The sequence below is a fragment of the Anguilla rostrata genome, chromosome 10, assembly GCF_018555375.3.
Source record: "Anguilla rostrata isolate EN2019 chromosome 10, ASM1855537v3, whole genome shotgun sequence".
NCBI classification, from domain to species: Eukaryota; Metazoa; Chordata; class Actinopteri; order Anguilliformes; family Anguillidae; genus Anguilla; species Anguilla rostrata.
Genome location: NC_057942.1, coordinates 20,048,436 through 20,067,836, shown reverse-complemented (window position 1 = coordinate 20,067,836; position 19,401 = coordinate 20,048,436). Strand labels below are relative to the sequence as shown.

Below are 19,401 nucleotides of genomic sequence, written 5' to 3'. Positions count from 1 at the left end.
TGACAAATATGCTACAATAGAGGAACTCTGGAAAGGGACAAATAATTATTCACAGCACTGAACCTGCTATAGTCACTTTCACAAGGGCTCTGCTGATGAGTTTAATCCCTTTTACCCAAAATTCTGACCTCAAATGCAGCTTTAATCAATATTTTCCCAGTTTGGGATTCACACTTAGCATAGATATGCCACTGCTGACAGCTGTTGGTGTACAAATTTCTGCGTCAGCCTGGGGTGAAAAATGACGCAGTACACTCATTTCATTCAATAGTCATGTCATTCGTTGTAAATGATAATGTCACTTTACATGGAAGGTGATACACTGTACCTCAATGGTGCCTGATGCTAACTAAAAGGTATTTTAATGCATGCCAGTGGATGGCACAGTAGATGCCAGTTGGTATTTGTATAGAAACTATGTGCACTTTTGCTCCTGTTTGGTCATCTCAGAAGAAATAATAATAATAATAATAATTTCTCCTCAGTCCCCCATTGTGTGGGGTTGGGGGACATTACATTACATTTATTTAGCAGACGCTTTTATCCAAAGCAACGTGCAAATGTGCATATCATGGTCATTGGACAGCTACAAAACACAGGTTCAATAAGGTACAATACTGATTTCGTACAGCTATTTATAGCCAAGACCACAGTTCAGTTCACGCAGTGAACATTATTCTGACCTAACTTATGCCAAGCCAAACTAGGGAGAAGAAAAAACTACAATATTAGGACAAATACAAATTACAAAATGTGCTGGAATGGGGGTGCATGTAACATGAGTGTCATGAAAGGGGGAATTTAACCCTCTGGGGTCTGAGGGTAAAATGAGGCACACTGGTGATTGTGCCATGCTCTGACATTTGTGTAAATTTCATCAACTTTATATGCAGTGATTCCAAAGTGTTTCATATCTCTGTTTTCAGCACAAACTCAGCTACAATAATATGGCAGCAGTAAGTAGGTCATAATCATATGTGGATTGTAAATTGCTCTAAAAACACACAAACTGTAAACAGTAGTTTTGAACATGCACAGGAATGTCGTAATAAAACACACTAAACAATAGTATTAGTAATAGTATAATAGTTTTTGGATCACTGAAATGTGTTCATTAGGGTTTTGGGTATCAAAAGATGACAAAATATTTTAGCAAATCCAATGAGAAATATAAAATAAATTGCTAAAAGTTAGTGTTGTGACTACTATTTTTCAACACCAGGTGAGAATGGGAGGGAAAATGGCCTTTCTGTAATGAATATGCATTGGGTAGGAGGACCTGCCAGCTAAGTAGGCTATTCACACCTGGCCGCATGCCTCCCCACCACTAAGACAAAGACTCAGTGAGCCATTTAGAAGACAGAAGCGAAGACATCTTTTGATTTTAGAACGTTTATTGAAGTAAACTATATGCATGGAAGATAAGATGAGACTGGTGTACTCTTGCAACGCCTGCGTGGCCTCTCAGCTAGTGGTGAACTAGACCGTGTTTCCTGATCAGCATCTCTGTAAATAAGATAAAAAGAAAATTGTTAGGAAACGTGACATCAAATCAAACTTTATTTATATAGCACATTTCCTTCAACAGGTAAAAATTAAATGTGCTTTACAAAAAAGGGACAAACCACTAACTAATGAAAACAAAACTTAGGAAATGTGACATGGTTACATCATATACAAACAAAGAACCAAACAAACACAACCAGACGCAGAGAGGTAGCCTATAATTTTGAGAAGCAATGGTTAGAATCGTTCGTAGTGTGGGAATTTACAAGCGCGCATATTAGTGAATATTCCTACAAACACACAGAGAATGTAATACAGCACACATTTACAAATAGTGCAAGTCATCAACGAAACAACATTAGCTAAACTAAATAAACATTGATATTCCAGCTCAACTACATGCAACTCATCAATAACAATGCCTCAATCTGAAGTAGGCTAGGTCTGTTTAGCTAAGTGGTTATTTTATTGCTATTTCCCGAATTTACTTACAGTATGCTAATATCGATTGTGCGAGGACATCAGTTTTAGAATCCTAGCCACGCCGCTACACACCAGGCATGGGCTATTTATTACCAATATTATCAAAAAAATACAGTCTACCTGCTACTTCTAACACAACCAGACGCAGAGAGCCTAGCCTATAATTTTGAGAAGCAATAATTTGAATCGTTCGTAGTGTGGGAATTTACAAACGCACATATTGCTGGATATTCCTACAAACACAGAGATACGTTGCAATACAGTACACATAGCCTATTTACCAATATGATCATAAGAAATATACTTACTCATGAAGTTGATCCTCAGCTGGATCAGTTCAGTGTTCGAAATGACACCGCTCTTCATCAGTGTCGGCTTCCGGACGGACCATTTTCCAAAATTAAATGAAATGTTTACCTCAAAAGAAGTGAATTAGGCTACACTTTGACATTCTATCCCGCTTTCGCAAGCTTGGCATTTCTCACATGGATCTCGCATCGCCCCTCCCCTAGTCTCCTTCTATGGAGAGTAGTTATAATGTCATTAACATGTGAATGTGATTTGGGCGGACTTCCTGCTGAGCGAAATTCACATAGTAATGAGTAAGGATTAACGAAGCATACATGGTTTAATTAATCAAATTTAAAACCTTTTTAAAAATTCATATTATTTGCCAATGGGCGCATTGGAAAGTCGCAATTCTAAGGTTTCTGTCAATGTTTTTGTTGCGTCTGTATGATAACAACGTGTGAAGTTAATCATCCAAATAGAAACAAAAGTTCATTTCATCTTGTCGAGCTCCGCCGGCGGAGCTCCCGACCCCAGAGGGTTAAAGTGAAATGATTCTCAGAGTGGTGGCAGTTAGCCCAGGTATAGTCTGAAAAGATGTGTCTTCAGACCATGGCGGAAGATGGGTAGTGAGGACGAGGTTTGAAAAAAAGCTCCGTGATCCCTTTACCCGGGTGGGAGGGGGTGCAAGGTGCCCTGCTGCTGCAGAGTGGAGTGGTCGAGCAGGCGTATAGAATTGAATCGTGTCCTGCAAGTAGACAGGGGCCATCCTGTTGGCTGAAGTGTAGGCGAGGGTCAGGACTTTGAACTTGATGCTGGCAGCGATCGGTAGCCAGTGGAGTTACCTCAGCAGAGAAGTGACGTGGGAGAATTTGGAAAGGTTGAAGATGAGTCGGGCAGCAGCATTTTCAATCATCTGTAGTGGCTGTAAGGCACAAGCTATGCTTGCAAGGAGAGAGTTGCTGTAATCAAGGCAGGAGGTCACCATAGCCTGGACAAGCAGCTGGGTGGAGTGTGTAGTCAGGAATGGTCGAATCCTCCTGATGTTGTACAGAAGGAATCTGCAGGACCGTGATGTTGCCTTGATATGCTCCTTGAGATCCAGCTGGTCGTCCAGGACCACCCCCAGGCTCTTTGCAGAGTGAGAGGCAGTCACTGTGGTGCCATCAACTGTGATTGAGAGCTCACGTAGTAGGGAGGTCTTGTATGGGAAGGACAGAAGCTCAGTTTTGTTGTGGTTGAGCTTCAGGTTGTGGCTGGCCATCCAGGTTGAGATGTCAGCCAGGCAGGAAGATATTTTATCATCAACCTGTGAGGCAGAGGGGGGGAAGAGAAAATAGGTTGTCATCTGCATAACAGTGATAGCTGTGTGAATAAATCACTGAACCAAGAGATTTTCTGTATATGGAGAACAGCAGAGGACCCAGTACAGATCCCTGCAGTACTCCCATAACAAGGGGATTCGGAGCAGAGGCAGACCCCATCCAGGTGACCTGGTAGGACCTATCTGCAAGATAGGAAGTGAACCAGGACAGGGCGGTCCCAGAAATGTCCATCTCAGCCAAGGTGGAGAGGAGTATTTTGTGGTTGACCATGTCGAATGCTGCAGACAGGTCAAGGAGGATCAGGACAGAGGAGAGGCATGAGGCACTTGCAGTGGCGAGTGCCTCCATCAAAGCCAGGAGGGCAGTCTCTGTTGAGTGCCCAGATCGAAAGCCAGACTAGTGAGGGTCAAGCAGGTTGTTCTGATGGAGAAAAGAGGTTAGTTGTTTAAGCACTGCTCGATCAAGGGGTTTGGACAGAAAAGGTAGAAGCGATACGGGTCGATATTTCATTACATCAGAGGGGTATGAGGTGGGTTTTTTGAGGAGTGGGGTAGCGCGAGCCATCTTAAAATCAGAGGGAACATGACCAGAGGCAAGAGAGGAATTAACAATGGAGGACAGATAGGGAAGGATCTCGCCGGATATAGCTTGGAGGACTGTAGATGGGATAGGGTCAAGTGGACAGGTGGTTGCGCGATGAGAAGTGATGAGTTGGAGTACATTGGAGTCCTCCAGCCTCTTGAAGGAGGTCAGTGTGGCCATGGGTTTGTCCCGGGGGGTAGGGGGGCTCACTGGATGGGCAAAGGAGTTCCGGATTTTAGCCACCTTTCCTTTGAAGGTGACCAGAAAATCATCTGCGGAAAGGGAAGAGGGAGATGAGGTGGAGGAGGTCGGAGGGAAGAGAAGGTGGAGAATAGTTTGTGTGGGTCAGAGACAAATTTTTTGGAAAAATGAGGTTTTAGCTGATGAGAAGGCAGATGTGAAAGTTGCCAGCAGGGTTTGATATGCTGTCAGGTCATCGGAGGATCTGGATTTCCTCAACTTCCTCTCATGTTCATGACATGTTCCGATACAAAGAAGTTTAATTCAAAACACAGATTTAATTTCCATTGGAAAAAATAAAATAAACCATATTCTGCTGCTGCTCTGTTGGTTGTTCTGTCAAAAATCTAATTGCATTGTATAATATTACAGGAATTATTTCTGAGGCCAGGCTTTATACATGCATCTCTTTTGGCAGCCTGAGGTTTTTAGTGGGGGAGGGCCTGAACAAGAGATGGAGTCTTGACTGGATGCCAGCAAGGTCAAATGGAGAAAGGCACAAGTATTTCAGGAGGAAGTGTGCTGAAACCCTCCAACCCCCCCCCCCCCCCAAAAAAAAAACGAGAGTGTGAAGGGTGGAGTCGTGTCACACTGGGTCCACCTGGATATTCGCCTGAGCGGATCCCTGCATTCAGTTTGGCCCCGAGGCTAGTGCAAACATGGTTTCTTGGACCTTTGGCACCTAGTGGCCCCTATCTTCTGCATAACGCTGGGAGATGGAGGTTGAGGGTTTGGCCTTAGATGTTGGATAGTGCTCCCACAATGCAAAATATTTCCTTGACTACAGTTAAGTAGGAATTTATTTGAAAGCCTTTCTCCTCTTTTCCTAGAAAGAGAATGCTCCTAGACAGGATAATACTCTTGTGGGATTAGCTAATTGACTGAAAAAGCATGGTTCGGATTTGCTGTACGCAGCTAAATTCTCTCTTTGGCTTTCTCTGAATAGTCTTCTTACTGCCTTAGCAGTATCCCTGGCTCAGATGCTCAGCTGAAAAGCTCCCATTATGACATTTAGAGTTTTTTCCTTTTTTTAAAAAACATTTTTTTACATTTTTACCCCCTGATTTTTCGGTATGTAGCTCAATAACCACAGGCTTAACCAAAGAAGTAGCAGGGAATGTCTGTTTCAAAGTTTAAAACACATACTTATCCAATAGCAGTCCATAGGTAGTCAGTTGGAGCCAGAACTGTGACTAACTCTCTGTGTCACTGCTATATTTACCCATTGCACTACCACGTCTGAACACAAGTGAGCATTTATGAAATATTTTGTACACTCTGCCACGAAATGGCACTGGCCATACTTGATAGTCCAGCACCATTTTTATCACTTCACTATATACTGGCTAATCTATACTAAGAATAAGGGATCAGTAGGTGGTGGCCAGTAAAGCAGCTTTATGATTGTAAGTTCACAGTTGTGGTGCCGACCTCTTCTTTGACCACACACATATTAATAGATATGAGGAGATGATGTGGGCTGGAAACTAAGTTGATTAAGCATGGACTTTTTCAGAGATGAGGTTAGTGAGCTTGCTCTGTGGTTGCTAGATTGGAACTGTACTAAAGGAAGACAGGGGCCACAGTGCAGATCAGGGGCTGCAGCTTTTCAATGTGCTGAATGGATGTTACATACTTCACTCTGAATGAGAGTGTGCTCCAGATATGGCAAGACAGCCCTGTTTTGGGTCTAATTACCCTTCTGAAATGAAAGCCTTTTGACCGGCCCCCAGAGAATCTTAAAATACTTGCTTCTGTGGTCTAGCTTTTACCGTGCTAGTGGTAAAGTGCCGAGCTGATCTGCCGTAGTCCATAGCGCAATGCGGGGTGTGGCAGACGCGTGCATGGAAATGTGTGCTGTCCATGTGGGACAAAGATGACATTTATTGAGGCTTCCTCACCAAAAAAGAGATCCCCTACCTCCAACGCCTTACTATGACCGCCTGACAGCTTCAGAAAAAATTAAGTGGACGCCTGCCAAAAATAAGATAATTGCCACTTAATGTTTTGTGAAGTGAGAGTTTGTTCTTTTTACCTTTTTTAACTTTCTCAATGCATTGCACAGTTTTTTTCTTTTTTCATGTCCCTTAAAAAAGAATTTACAAGAATTTTACAAACAAGTGGCAGAAGTCTCACAGATGAGGTCAAGGCTGAGAAATTCAGTGAAGAGGCCTGTAATCACTGTAGGGCCTTTGATCCATGGTTGATGGAGAGGATGCTGTGTATTCTGGAGTTGATCTTTGATGTGTCATGCTGGTTTTGCACCCCCCCCCCCCTTTCCCCCACAGGCCCACCAGATGTAGAGCAGGTCTGTGAGCCGAGCGTTCGCACCTGGAGCCCGAATGCGGGTGTGGACTCCAGCAGCGTGGGCTCTCCCCCATGCCCTCTTCAAGGCTGCATGCTGCAGCTGGAGTTCCCGTACCCGCTGGTGCCCGAATCTCTCACCGTCTGGGTCACCTTCTTCTCGCCCGAGGAGACAGCGCTGCCTGCCATCCACAACATCCTTCTGCTGACCGTGGGCGGCGAGAACGTCTCGCTGGGCCCAAGGGATGTCTTCTGTGACACGCCCCTGACGCTGAAGCTGGATGTGCGGGAGGAGGTGTATGGCGTGCAGTTCTTCACCACCGAGCAGCACCTGGAGATCGACGCCACGCTGCTTGCCTCCAAGCCCGACTGCCCCCTATGCCGTGCATGCCAGCCCCTCCGTTACCGCCTGGTGCGCCAGCCACCCTTCTCCCACGCCCCCCATGGCCTGCTCATCTCCTCCCCAAGCCGGAGATACGTGGACAGGTGAGCCAACCCTGTGCGCTATCCCTGTCTTTGTGTGCACTGTGTATTCGCTCTTTTAATAGCATGTTTCTAGACCACTCAAATTGTTGAGTGTTGTAGCGTAAAGCTCTAAGGACCATTTTTATAGTGGTTCTAGGTTGGAAAATATCACATTTGTTAAAGTACAAATTCAGTGTAAAAACATTTTGACTGGATGGCAGGTTGGATAAAAACGAGAGAAAAAAACACCCATGTGATTTGATTTTACACCTCATTATTGATGGAAAGTACATAACTGGGTCTGACCTGTCTGGAGTGGTGAGCTAAAGCGGTCCAGTTACAGTGGCATCAGGGCCCACCACAGCTGCAGTGAGACTTTCGCTGTAGAACAGAGTTCGCCGGGGGTTTTTAAGGAGTAAAAATTCACGTGAGGTTGCAGTTTTTTTTTTTGCTAAACCGATCTTCCCCCTGTCCTTTTCTTCTGACATTTGTAGTAAAACCCCTTACTTAGGCCCCAATACCTCCACTCACATTGTGAGGCCCACAGAAACAGAATGTGCTGCACTTTGCTTGGTTTTTATGAGTGGCACATTATAACACCTAAAGCCAGAGCGGTTTCCCTCTGTGGAGCCATGTGTTCTCACACACTTACGGTTAGCATGCTGATGCTTCGCGATAATTTTGACACCACTTGCACATGCACTGCATTATGGGAAGGCTTCTCTTGTATGCCATAGTTTGTTCAGGAGGTTCAGGATGAAATAATTATATCTAGCACATTGTAAAAAATGTCTACTTAAATGTTTTTTTTTTTTTAAATATTTGCACAATGTTTTGACACAATGAAGGCACGGCGGGGTCATAACATGCCACCGGTGAGGCTTTGCCCTCGCAGCAGTACATTTCACCACAGCTACAACACAATCCGACTGACAGCTACGTTTGTTTTTCATAGCCTCCTGCAAAACGGAAAACCCCTGGCAGTCAAGTGCAAGCTCTGGCTACGTGCAGTTTCCCCCCTTTTTTTCTTAACCCCACCCCAGTGCAATACGGTTTTGGGTGATTTATCCGAGGGCCCATTCTGAGGATGTGGGACCCGACCCTCTGGGGTAGGGGGCTGGGGTCAGTCGCCAGAATTTCACGCCGGGATTTGTGTTATTGGAGAGTTCACATTCTGAAAGAGGTTACCTGGTCACCTGCCCCATGTCGGCATCCATCAATTTTCCTCAGACCTAACCTTAAAGCCTGGAGTGTGTGCGTTTGAAGAACAGAGGCCTTTCCTCCCTCTGGTTACTGGGGTTTGATTGATGGTGGCCCAGCCGGGATTGGGGTAGCCGGAGATCACTCAAATCTCAAGAGACTCCAGCCATTGGGCAGCTCATGCATGTTCACAGGTAGTGAGAGGATGGCCCTTACACCCTGACCCTTACTTAGTGGGATAAATCTGTCCACCATGCCTCAAAGAAAAGCCACATGCTCCCTGCTACCACTTACACTAGAGACTCTTGCTCCCACCCACTTTGACAGAGTGACATACACCCTCCCCCCTTCTACCTCCTTCCTGCCCTCATTCCCTTTTCTTTCTCTCTCTTCATCTCTTTCTGTCTCACTCTCTATTTCACTCTCTCTGTATTTTGCACTTCATTGGCCGCATTCAGAAAGGTGGAGTTTATCGCAGTGGCTCAGGGATATTCAAAATGGCAGGTCTAGGTTTTCACTTCTGATGGTGTAACTAACTTGTCAGAATTCAGCTGCCCCTCATTCTACCCCAATAAAGCCACAGAGACAGGAGCCCGTGATGTCACCTACGCCATAGGAGTAAGAGTTTAGTCGTTATGTCTGTTTATCATTAATATTTTTCATATCTTGTCAGGGCAGAGTAACAATTTTTCCACAAAGTAAGCATGACTATACATCTGAACATAATGATTGAGAGAGTTTATTTTGCTTGGCAGCCATGGAGTTTGAGATTACAAATGAGTACGAAGGCTAAAAACAAGGCTGCCCAACCCTGTTCCTGGAGATCTACCATCCTGTAGGTTTTCACTCCAACCCTAACAGAGCACACCTCGTTCAACAGCTAGAGATCTCCTTGAGCTGCTAATTTGTAGAGTCAGGTATGTCAAATTAGGGTTGAAATGAAAACATATAGGACTGTAGATCTGTAGACTGTAGAGCAGGGTTGGGCAACACTAGCTACAAATGACATTTATGAACACGTCAGTGTATATAATCCAATCTGTGAGGTTTGCAGGGTTGAAACAGCCAGCTTCTCAAAATGAAACATATCAGGGAACTGATTGTCCATTTACTAGAGTGACAGCTGAGGGGCAGGGCTTCCATTGGTGGGTGTGTGGGGACTGTGAGGGAGGCTTCCTGCCCCCTGCACCCACTGGAGTGCACCACTAGAGCTGAGCTAAATAGCATCTTTATGTTGATATGAAGAGACCACCCAGTTTGGGGTTCAGAGGGTAGTGTAAACCCCCTCTCTTCCCTTTCCACCCCCCCTCCCTGCCCTCGAACCCAGAGGGACCTGCCCCTCTGTCCTCCCCCTCCTCACACACAAACACCCACAACAGCAGAGACCTGCCCTTCCTACTCCCCCCGTGCACATGCCCGCTGAGGCCTGCCCTTCTTACCTCCCGCCCACACACGCCCAAAGAGACCGGTCCCTCTAACCCCTGCCCCCACACACCCACAGAGACCTGCCCTCTTACCCAGTCTCCCTGGCCATGGAGACCTGCATCCATCTCACTCCCCCAACACCCTTTCCTGCCCAAAAACTCTGGGCCCTCACATTTTATACCTTTTATCAAGCCCGCTTAACAGAGATGGGCTACAAATCTTACATCAGGTGAAGACACAAAGTTTTCCCTTTTAGATTTTTTTATATCACAATTGGCAAGTGACTGTTTTTCAGCGTAGAAAGTGAGTGAAGAGAGTTCCCCATCTTGGAACAAGGAGACTAATTGGCCAATCAGGTGGCCAAAGAATACACATTGAATTGGTGATTGGTGTAGACCCCCATCAATCTTGACGAGTAAACTTTTGTCTTTCCTGGAGTGAGTTGTTTTTGTATTTGTTTAAGTTTTTTTTTCAAAATTTGACAAAAATTTGAGAACTGTCCGCCAAGTCTAAAGTATGCAGCTCTGCTGCTTCTTAATCTTAATCTGCCAAGAATCAGCCAAGAATGACTGTTTTCTGAGTGAATAGCAGTGAAAACCCCCTAAATAAAATTTTTTCATTATGAAATTTGATGATTTTTCCTGGAGTGACCATTCCATTAAAAATGATAACATTTCCCTTTTTAAAATTTTTTTATAAAAGTAATCTGTCAGGGTAAAAAGATATCTTATAAGTCTTTAAAACCCTTCAGTTATGAAATCAGAAATCATAATCAAACTTGTGCCGCATCTATTACAGCAAAAAATAAAGAAAGAATGTATTTTGTAGTGAAAACGAGTGGTGTAGACTGAAGAAATACAGTTTCTCTGGATTGTGAAGTAGGAAAACAGATTTTCACCTATTTATTGGTGAGCAACAGGTTGTTTCTACATTAAAAATATAGATTTGAAGTTAAAAATTAAATGAAGAGTTTTTATCACAGACCCTTTACAGACACTGTGCATTCGTAATGTGAAGACAACACTAGGGTTAAACGGATGTTTCTGGGCCTCAATTCTGCAGGTGCAGTCAGAGAATGAGCTAATCTGCAGATTTCTCTTTCTCTGTCTCATTTTCTGTCCCCTTCTGTCGCCTCATCCCCTTTCTTTCTCCTCTTTATTTTTCTTTGTCTTCTGTCGTTCCTTTTTCATGTGCCTCTCTGCCTCTCTTTCTCACGTACACTGTTCTTTGAAGTCTATTGAGAGAAGCACGGAACACAGAAATTTTGGGCTGAGTATACAAACTCAGCTCCTAAGTGGTGGACCGCGGTTGAAGCAGGAGAAGGTGCAGACTTCTTTTCCAGGAACGGCTTTCTGGTTCACAGGATTTCTTTGGGAAGCTTTAGCTGAATTCCAGAATCCAGGAAACTCATTAATAGGAACATGCCGTAGGGCAGGGTTCTACCTTGCAGGAGTCCATTCAGTGCCCCCTTTTCCAGCTTTTCATTGGCTTGAACCCCTTTGTGTTCAGTACAGAGCGAAAGCCTCACTCCATTGAGGGGTGGGGTTTCTTGGATGTGTCAAGCTGACGGGTCTTTAACATCCCGTCAGTGCTGTTGAGACTTTACTTTATCAACAATGGTCCGGGCTTGTTCGCCTGGTGGTGTTCCTTTCCGCGAGATGCGTTGACTGGCCGCAGCCGTGGACCATCACCAGGAAGTCTGTTCTGCCTGCAGCTCGCCGGGAAGAAAGTCTCTCAAATGGGCTTGCTCTGCCTGTGGCCCTGTAGGACTGTGGGTGACAAACTCACCGCCAAAGCATGCGTCCCGCTTGATGTCGCTGGTCCAGGGGCCGCTCCACGAGTCTTGGCAGAATGTGGCTGAGCTACTTGGACAGCAGAGGGTTGTTACTACGTTACCGTTTTGGTGAAAGACACCCGAATCAGGGACTGTTGTCTGCAGACAGAAATGCACTGCTAATTAGAACTCTACTGCATGGTCTTGTGGATTGGGTAGATTTATGGCACAGTTTTTCCCGAAGTGTAGTGTACAGGAGTAGGGTGTAGTGTTGTGTTGTGTGGCGGGCGTATAGTGATAGGGTGTGGGATGTAGTGGTGTGATGTAGCGTCTATTGGGTTATAGTGGGGGGTGGAGGGGGGGCGGGGGGGGCAGTGTAGTATAATGCATAGGGAACTGGTCTTGAAACCAAAAGGTAACAGGTTTGATTCCTGAGTAGGACACTGCCGTTGTACCCTTGAGAAAGGTACCTAACCTGCATTACTTCAGTATATATTCATTTGTATAGATGGATGCAATGTAAAAAATGCAATGTTAAATGTTGTGCCTCTGGATAAGAGCGTCTGCTAAATGCCTGTAATGTAATATAATAGTGTTTAGGATGTGGTGACATTGAATGTGCAGGGATTAGCATCTGGGGTATAGTGTGTGGGGCATAGTGTTTGGGTTGTGGTGGAAGGGTGTAGTGTCTGGGGTGTCATGGTGTGCTGTAGTGAGTGGGATTTAATGTTTAGGTATGTCTTCTGGTGCTGTTAAGGCCATGTTACACTTAGTTTGTTTATGGGATGCGTGAGACTACAGTAAGATGTAACACACACTGCCATTTAAACCATTACATTCGTTGACCAAAAGTTCTTATTCAGAGCAACTAACAGTTCAGGAGAACATAAGCTAATTCACCCTGATTTACATGAGCAATAGTGCCTAACCTATCTAACAATACTTCCAAATTACTGAGTGTAGATATTGAAGCACCAGTGCAAGTTAACCACACTTAACCAAGAACCAAAACATTAATTCTGAATATGTACAGATTATATCCATAACAAGCCCTAAAAAGAATAACACAGTCGCCACTGATTTGTAAGACTGCACAATATTCAGGCAGGTCATGAGAATAGATTTCACACCTCCTTTGTGTAGCGAGACAGCATTGTAACAGTATTTTAAAGAATTTTCATTACTCCCACCCATGGCTTTATGTGTGTGAAAAGGAAAAAAGTGTCAAAGTAATAAATATTTAAGAAGTTAGCGCCAATGACGATAGCCGGTGCGATAATGTTTTTTTTGTGCGTGGGTTCTGAAATGCCAAAGTATGAGCCCTGAGAATCTCAGAAGTTCATAGCAACTCAAATCTTTTTTCGTGGATATTTCGAGAATTTTGAGCTTCTGAGCCACCGGTGAAAGAATCACGGGTGGAATAAAACAAATGCAAATGAATTTAAATGCTGCGAAAACATGCTAAACTATACAAATGTAACATCAATGGTGGCTGGTCAGACGAGGCAAGGGAGATGATTTCACAGCTGTATATATATATATATATGTAGTCAGTGACCACTTTATTAGGTACACCTGCTCATTTACACAAATAGCCTATTAATGTGAACAGCTAAAAATGTGGTTGCAACTCAGCTCAATATATATAGAGCATGCAGACATGGTGAAGGGGTTTAGTTGTTTGTCATTATATAGTTGTTTTGTACTACACGCTTATGTGCTATAAGCACACACTTGATTTTGAACATTGAAATAATCGAAAAAATCCTGTTTATTTTCAGAAATTCACACTGATGTCATGAGGGGCTGCTGAGCTGTTTTTAGAGATGTCTTTCTCAGAAGTCGGTCATAACCAAAAACTGAGCCACTTGCTTGAAACTGACATTTTTTCAGACAACATAACATATCTACACTGTATGAATGTTTGTAACCAGGGCACCATCGCAAATGAGACCTTTGTCTCAATGGGTTCCCCATGGTAAATAAAGGTTAATAATAATAATAATAACACGAAAAAATGGGAAAATAAAGGGAAACAACAAAAAAGTAAAAAAAAAAAAAAAAAAAAAAAAAACTCCGGGCCAGTGTCACACAAACATTGTCTGTGAAGTGGTGATCCATTACATTTTCTGATTTAAGATTTCCGTGAAAAACCCAAACTCTATTCTCGGAAAGGGACTTGGAGCCCCATGTTTACTGAGTATTCTTTTTTGAATTTGGATCCAGAGCACCAGGCCACATGAATGTATCTGTGATTAGGGGTGCTGAGGTGGTAAGATCTGTAAGCTATCTTGGGACCCTGTGGCAGGATAAAGGGGTGTGGGAAAGGGCCGATTATCTGCGGCTATGCCAAACCTGGCTCTCCTCTCCTGCCGCAGACTGCTGCTGTGGTCCATTACCCCATGCCGAGGGGCAGCCCCCAGTGGGACCTCTGTAGTGACGTCATCGCATATCGCGCATTCCAAGGCCACGGGCTGCAGAAGCAATGTTATCGGACTCTGACCCCAAACACAGGAAGACACCGGTCTCTCCAGATGAGGGAGAGGGAGGGGGGGTGGCTGTCTAATGCACTGTGAGTCCACGAACCAGTGGCTGCCCTGCACACTTCGGGCACTACACACAGTATGACAGGAGAATGTTAGCACCTACTGGAGGAGAAGTGCATCTCTCGCTTAATACAGCTGATCTGCACAACCACTGTGAGCATTTATCATAGATCAACTAGATCTATCTATGTTACATCTGACTCTGTACCCTCAAGTCAACTCTCAATCCCCCCTTTGCACCTACTATGGAAATTTTATGTTGTAAGTTTATGTATGTACTTCTATCCATTGTGATGCTAATGGATTTGCATCAGGTCTGTTCATTGCCTAAACCGGTAGTATGTAAGTACGTTAGTATGCAGTAACCCAGGCACCTCCAGCTGACTTTACCATGCACCCTTGCAGGATTGGACCTGTTGGGCCCCCAGCCTGCAACTTCAGGGCTCAGTATGCACTCGTGAGGCACTCTTTCCTAGATTTTGCATCTATTTCCTATTTGATTCTTTAATAACACTAGAAAGGCCATGTTTTTTTGCTACCTTATATGACCAAGGCTGTTTCCCAGCGGCATCAGGCTGACGCAGCATTACAGCATCAATTTTAGTACCCACATCACCTAATTTCATAAAGATTCTGAAACCATACTTTGCAAAACGATTTTCTTGAAATAAAGGACACAACATCAATTTCAACTTTTTTATTTTTAAATTATATCGGTTTTATTAAAGGTCAAGGGTATTCTAGGCACAGTGAGAAACTATTTCAACAAGGCAAAACACAAAATGGAAAAAGTAATGATACAAAGTGCAATATAAAAAATATATATACATTTTGTTTAATTCTTCAGTCATAGCAAATTCAGTTCACTTCTCCCTTCCCCTGCTCCCGCCAAATGGAGTGTGCTTTTACATATGTACTGTCTCTCAATTCCACATGGAGCACAAGGCTCTATTTGCGTAGCAGGGACCGGATTCCACGCAGCCAAAGTCGCAGTTTCAGTGAAAACTGGAAGTATGTCGAAGGCGTTATCTCAGCGGAGTTGTAAATTTGTAATTTCTAGAACTACAACGGCCACAATTATTGATCCCTACGCTGAAGTTTATCAGCAAAGTAAATCATCTTCATCACACAATTGCAAAAATTAATTTTGTGTGATTATGTGTGCAAAATTAGTTTCTATAGTGCCTGATCAAGCAGTTCATATATCAAAGTTTCGGTCATTCAGTGTGCCAATAGTGTGCCAGAGGAGAGAGAAACCCATTCACACATGGGTACCAGCACCTGTTACCTATTGGAGGGGCTATTGAGTTTTCGGTGTTTGAATAATGAGTAAAAAGCTGTGCCTTTTTTAGGGTTGAGGTGTGACTTGGACTTTGTTTTGTGAAAGAGGTGCATTCTTTCGGTTGTACGGTGTTGTGCAGAGATAGGTTTCTTTCTGCACCGTTAGGATGCTGATGGAACAAAGGTGGAAGGCAGTCTGGGGGGGGGGGGGGGGCGTCCATTCAATGCAAGTGCCCTGTTTAAAATTGGGCTGCTCAATAGTAAGCGTAAAGCCATGCACCCCCTACCACCACCCCATCCGCCCCACTCTACCCACCCAGAAGCCCCTATTCCCCCCTCAGCCCCATCCTGTCCCTCCTCCCCTTGTGATATGTAGACCTTCAGAGCAGAGCCTTCTATGATCTCCAGCACTTTTTAGTCCTACACTTAGATAATCATTTTTGCATGTTATTTTCAACTTCATTCTCCTTTCTCAATGATAAGACATAGACTTTAAGGGAGCTCTCGCTCTCTTTGTCTTATTTAATATTAACCATCTTTTTCTTTCTCTACAATTTTATTAAATCACAGCAAAGTTTGGTCAGAAATATTTAAACGTGTTTTAGGATTGTGTATAATGGGTCGAATTGAATTACATTAAGCTGGATCTGTGCAGTCAATTTCAAATAGAGTATGACTTGCAAAAACATGGTTTGTTGAAGTACCTTTTTTTTATCATGGTTGTTTTGTTTATGAATTCATTTCTTTTGCTGTTGTGTTGCATTTTATTTTCGACTTGTTAATGTTTCATTTTTCACAAAAACCACTGTTATGATAAAAAAAAAAAAAAAACATTTAATGGTATTTCCATTAAGGAAACTCAAATAGAGTGTCAATTGGAACAAAGCTCATGGGTAAAAATTATTCAAACAAAACTGGTGGTTTGATCATGACAATTCAGAATAATTCACGGCTTCCTTTGTAGCTAAAATCTATAAAGTACATTTGGAGTTTTACCTTGTCAATTGTCCTTCATGATGCACGTGTGCAAATTTCTACATTTCTACAGTTTTTAACTTGAGGTTTCTCACCCAGCGGGAATATTACAGTATTTAATTTATTTAGTCAGTCATTCATCCAAATCCAGTGTTTTATGAATCCCAAGTTTGCTTTAGCGAAATCTGTTGGCCAGTTCCTCTTTGTATAATCAATTTGTCTTATCAAAACACATGTGAAGTATGCTATGATTAGGGCTTTCAAGAGACAGTAAAGATAAGGACTTTTAAAACATGGGGGGAGAGTGACAGAGAGAGGGAGAGAAAGAGATTGCCCCATGATGGGAAGTCTTCTTAATGGAGAAGAGAGACTGCTGAGACTAGATTACCTATCAGATTATTAGTATCAGATTACTAGATTACCTGGACAGAGTGTGGCACAGTGGGTAAGGAACTGCCGTTGTACTCTTGAGCAAGGTACTTAACCTGCATTGCTTCAGTATATATCCAGCTGTATAAATGGATACAATGTAAAGTGCTATGTAAAAAGTTGTGTAAGTCGCTCTGGATAAGAGCGTCTGCTAAATGCCTGTAATGTAATATCAGAGAGATAATTTATCAGGTCAGGAAACAGTTTTGATATGGTGTTTGAGGTTAGTTAGACTGGAGTATGTTTTCTGTACAGTACGATAGGTTCTCCGTAAACATCTTTTTCTCCCGCTTCCATTTCTGACACACCCACACACACACGCACACACGCATGCCGGCAGTGAATACAACATACTGCCTTCATAACTCTACACACTTGTTTTTGGATTTGTGGAAAATCTAAAATTTCACCCCACATCCTCTTTCAGTGTATACTGATCTTCAGGTGTTAGTAAACTACAGATTTTAAAAAATGTAAGTCACTGCCAGCGCCCTCAGCATTGGATACGGTAACCTGTGATCACAGAGCCCCCTCCCCCATTGCAGCCTCCTCTTAACAGCCTCTCCCTCTGCTGATGTCATTGATGGTTTCCTCCCCCAGAGCCCCGCCTCTTGGGTTGTACACTCTCGTCTCTGCAGACAATGAACTTGATTTAAAGCAGGCGGCCTCCACTCTTCGACGGTCGGTCCGTTTTTTTCCAAACTTGTCTGGGTCACAGCGTCTTGACGCACTATCCAAGGTCTTCCTCTTCTGTTTTTCTCCTGCAGTCTCATTTCAATTTCTGTGTGCCATATTTTTTGTGGCAATAGAACCAGTATGTTTCATGACACAAAAAAATTGGGTGGGGGGTGGGCAGTTCATGTCTGGGAGAGACTTTGCATAAGACGCAAACGCAATGCAGAAAACCTCAATATGAAGCGCTCACAGGAGTGTGTGAGAAACGCTACTGCCGTCAAAGCGTGTGCATCGCAAATTCTGTGATGCATGGTTTTATCGGTGGCAGATGTGGTAGGCAGGCATGGTATCAGTCACCTATCTTCGCAATTCCTTCTCACCAGCTGCTCTCACCATCGTCTCGTCTCTTAGTATGTCTACAAAAAAAATGTCCGTCTTCATCCCTCTTTCGACTCTCTCTCTGAGAGATAGAGAGAGGAGGTGGAGCATGGTTGTTGATGGCGGAAGACAAGCAAGAGGAAGCCTTGAATGAACTCACTCTCAGGTTCTGGAGAGTGTCACGTAGTAAAAATAATATGGGTTTTTCACAAAACCTGCTCTTGAAAACAGGCCAGAACCCTTGCCAGCGGTCGGCAAGCTGGTGAGTCTCATCTGGGTCTTTTTTTCGTCTCTTTCACGTCTCGCAATCCTGTTTACTTTTTGTCCCCACCTTCTATTTTTAGGCACTACACGATGGAAAGCTGTTCTTTTTACTTCTTCTTCAGTGTGATGTCATGGCTGAGCGAAAGGCTGTTGGTGACATTACAGGGTCGTGTTTCTGATGGCTTCACATCTTTCGCAGCTATGTTTTCTTTTTACTTGCGGTGACTCACTAATCTAATAAAGACCCGAATTTCGGGAAGTGATTCTAAAATTGTTTTGCCGATGCCAAGACTCCAGGAACGGAATGCACAGTGTGTAGCCCATCAGGACAGCATACTGTGTCGTGGTGTTAATAGAACATTACCTAGAAGAGGAGTCCGCGGGAGTCTTCACGGGCCACTTCTGAGCCCTGGCGAGTGCGCCAGCTCGCTTACTGTATGTCTCTGAGAGCCTCTCCCTGTTCACACTGAGGGTGGAGAAATGCCTGTTGTGGAGGCTGGCAATTCAACACTTTTCAACACTTTTCTGACATCAATAACTTCACAAACACAAGTGGTAAATATAGTTGTCTCTGCGACAATCTCAGAAGACTTTTTGTAGGTGTACTCGAAAAGCGCTTTGTTCTTTTTTGGTAAATGCTGTGATTTTGCCGTGACATCCATAGACATTCTCTCTTTTTAAAAGTTTTTTCTTTTCTCTGCCACTTATTAGTGGTTGTTGCTTATCTGCTTGCTAGGAGACACATCTGCTGACTGTAGAGATAGTTCTTAGTGGATGGCTGACTTTATGTGAACCCACAGCAAATGCAAAAACTGCTTCAATCTTGGCTCCCTTTTGTCTAGCCAGTAGTAGTAGCCTACATCAATCCACACCTGTTGTATCTAACCAATGAGACCCCATTATGTCCAAGCAATAGAAAACCTCCTTCAATCCAGGGTCATTGTAATCTGGATTGGATGGTTTAATGATGTTTTCCCTTCGTTTTATTGACTACGACATTCAAAGAAAGTGTTCTATTTATGCTATTACTCTGACTGTACATTGAGTTTCCCAAAGAGGAAAAAAACATGATATAAGAATAAAGAATGTGCCAATTTTAAGCTATTGTGTCATTAATAAACCAGTTGACATAGTTTAAAATGTAAGTATTTTGCAGTAAAAGTGAAATCCGAGTCAAGATGTCAGTTCCCTGGACATTCTTTCAACCTAAGCTCACTTAATTTGGTCAGAATTTCAGCTTCAGTGATAAAAAGTCTTGATG

At 43.5% G+C, this 19,401-nt stretch overlaps 1 protein-coding gene across 1 annotated transcript in view; it reads left to right on the top strand.

The window, feature by feature from the left end:
* The window catches only part of LOC135233733 (pappalysin-1-like), a 159,522-nt gene that overhangs the window by 43,393 nt on the left and 96,728 nt on the right, over positions 1–19,401 (top strand). The window contains exon 7 of the mRNA XM_064297537.1: positions 6,713–7,214. Within this exon, the coding sequence (XP_064153607.1) occupies positions 6,713–7,214 (502 nt within the window). The remainder of the gene's footprint in view (positions 1–6,712; positions 7,215–19,401) is intronic.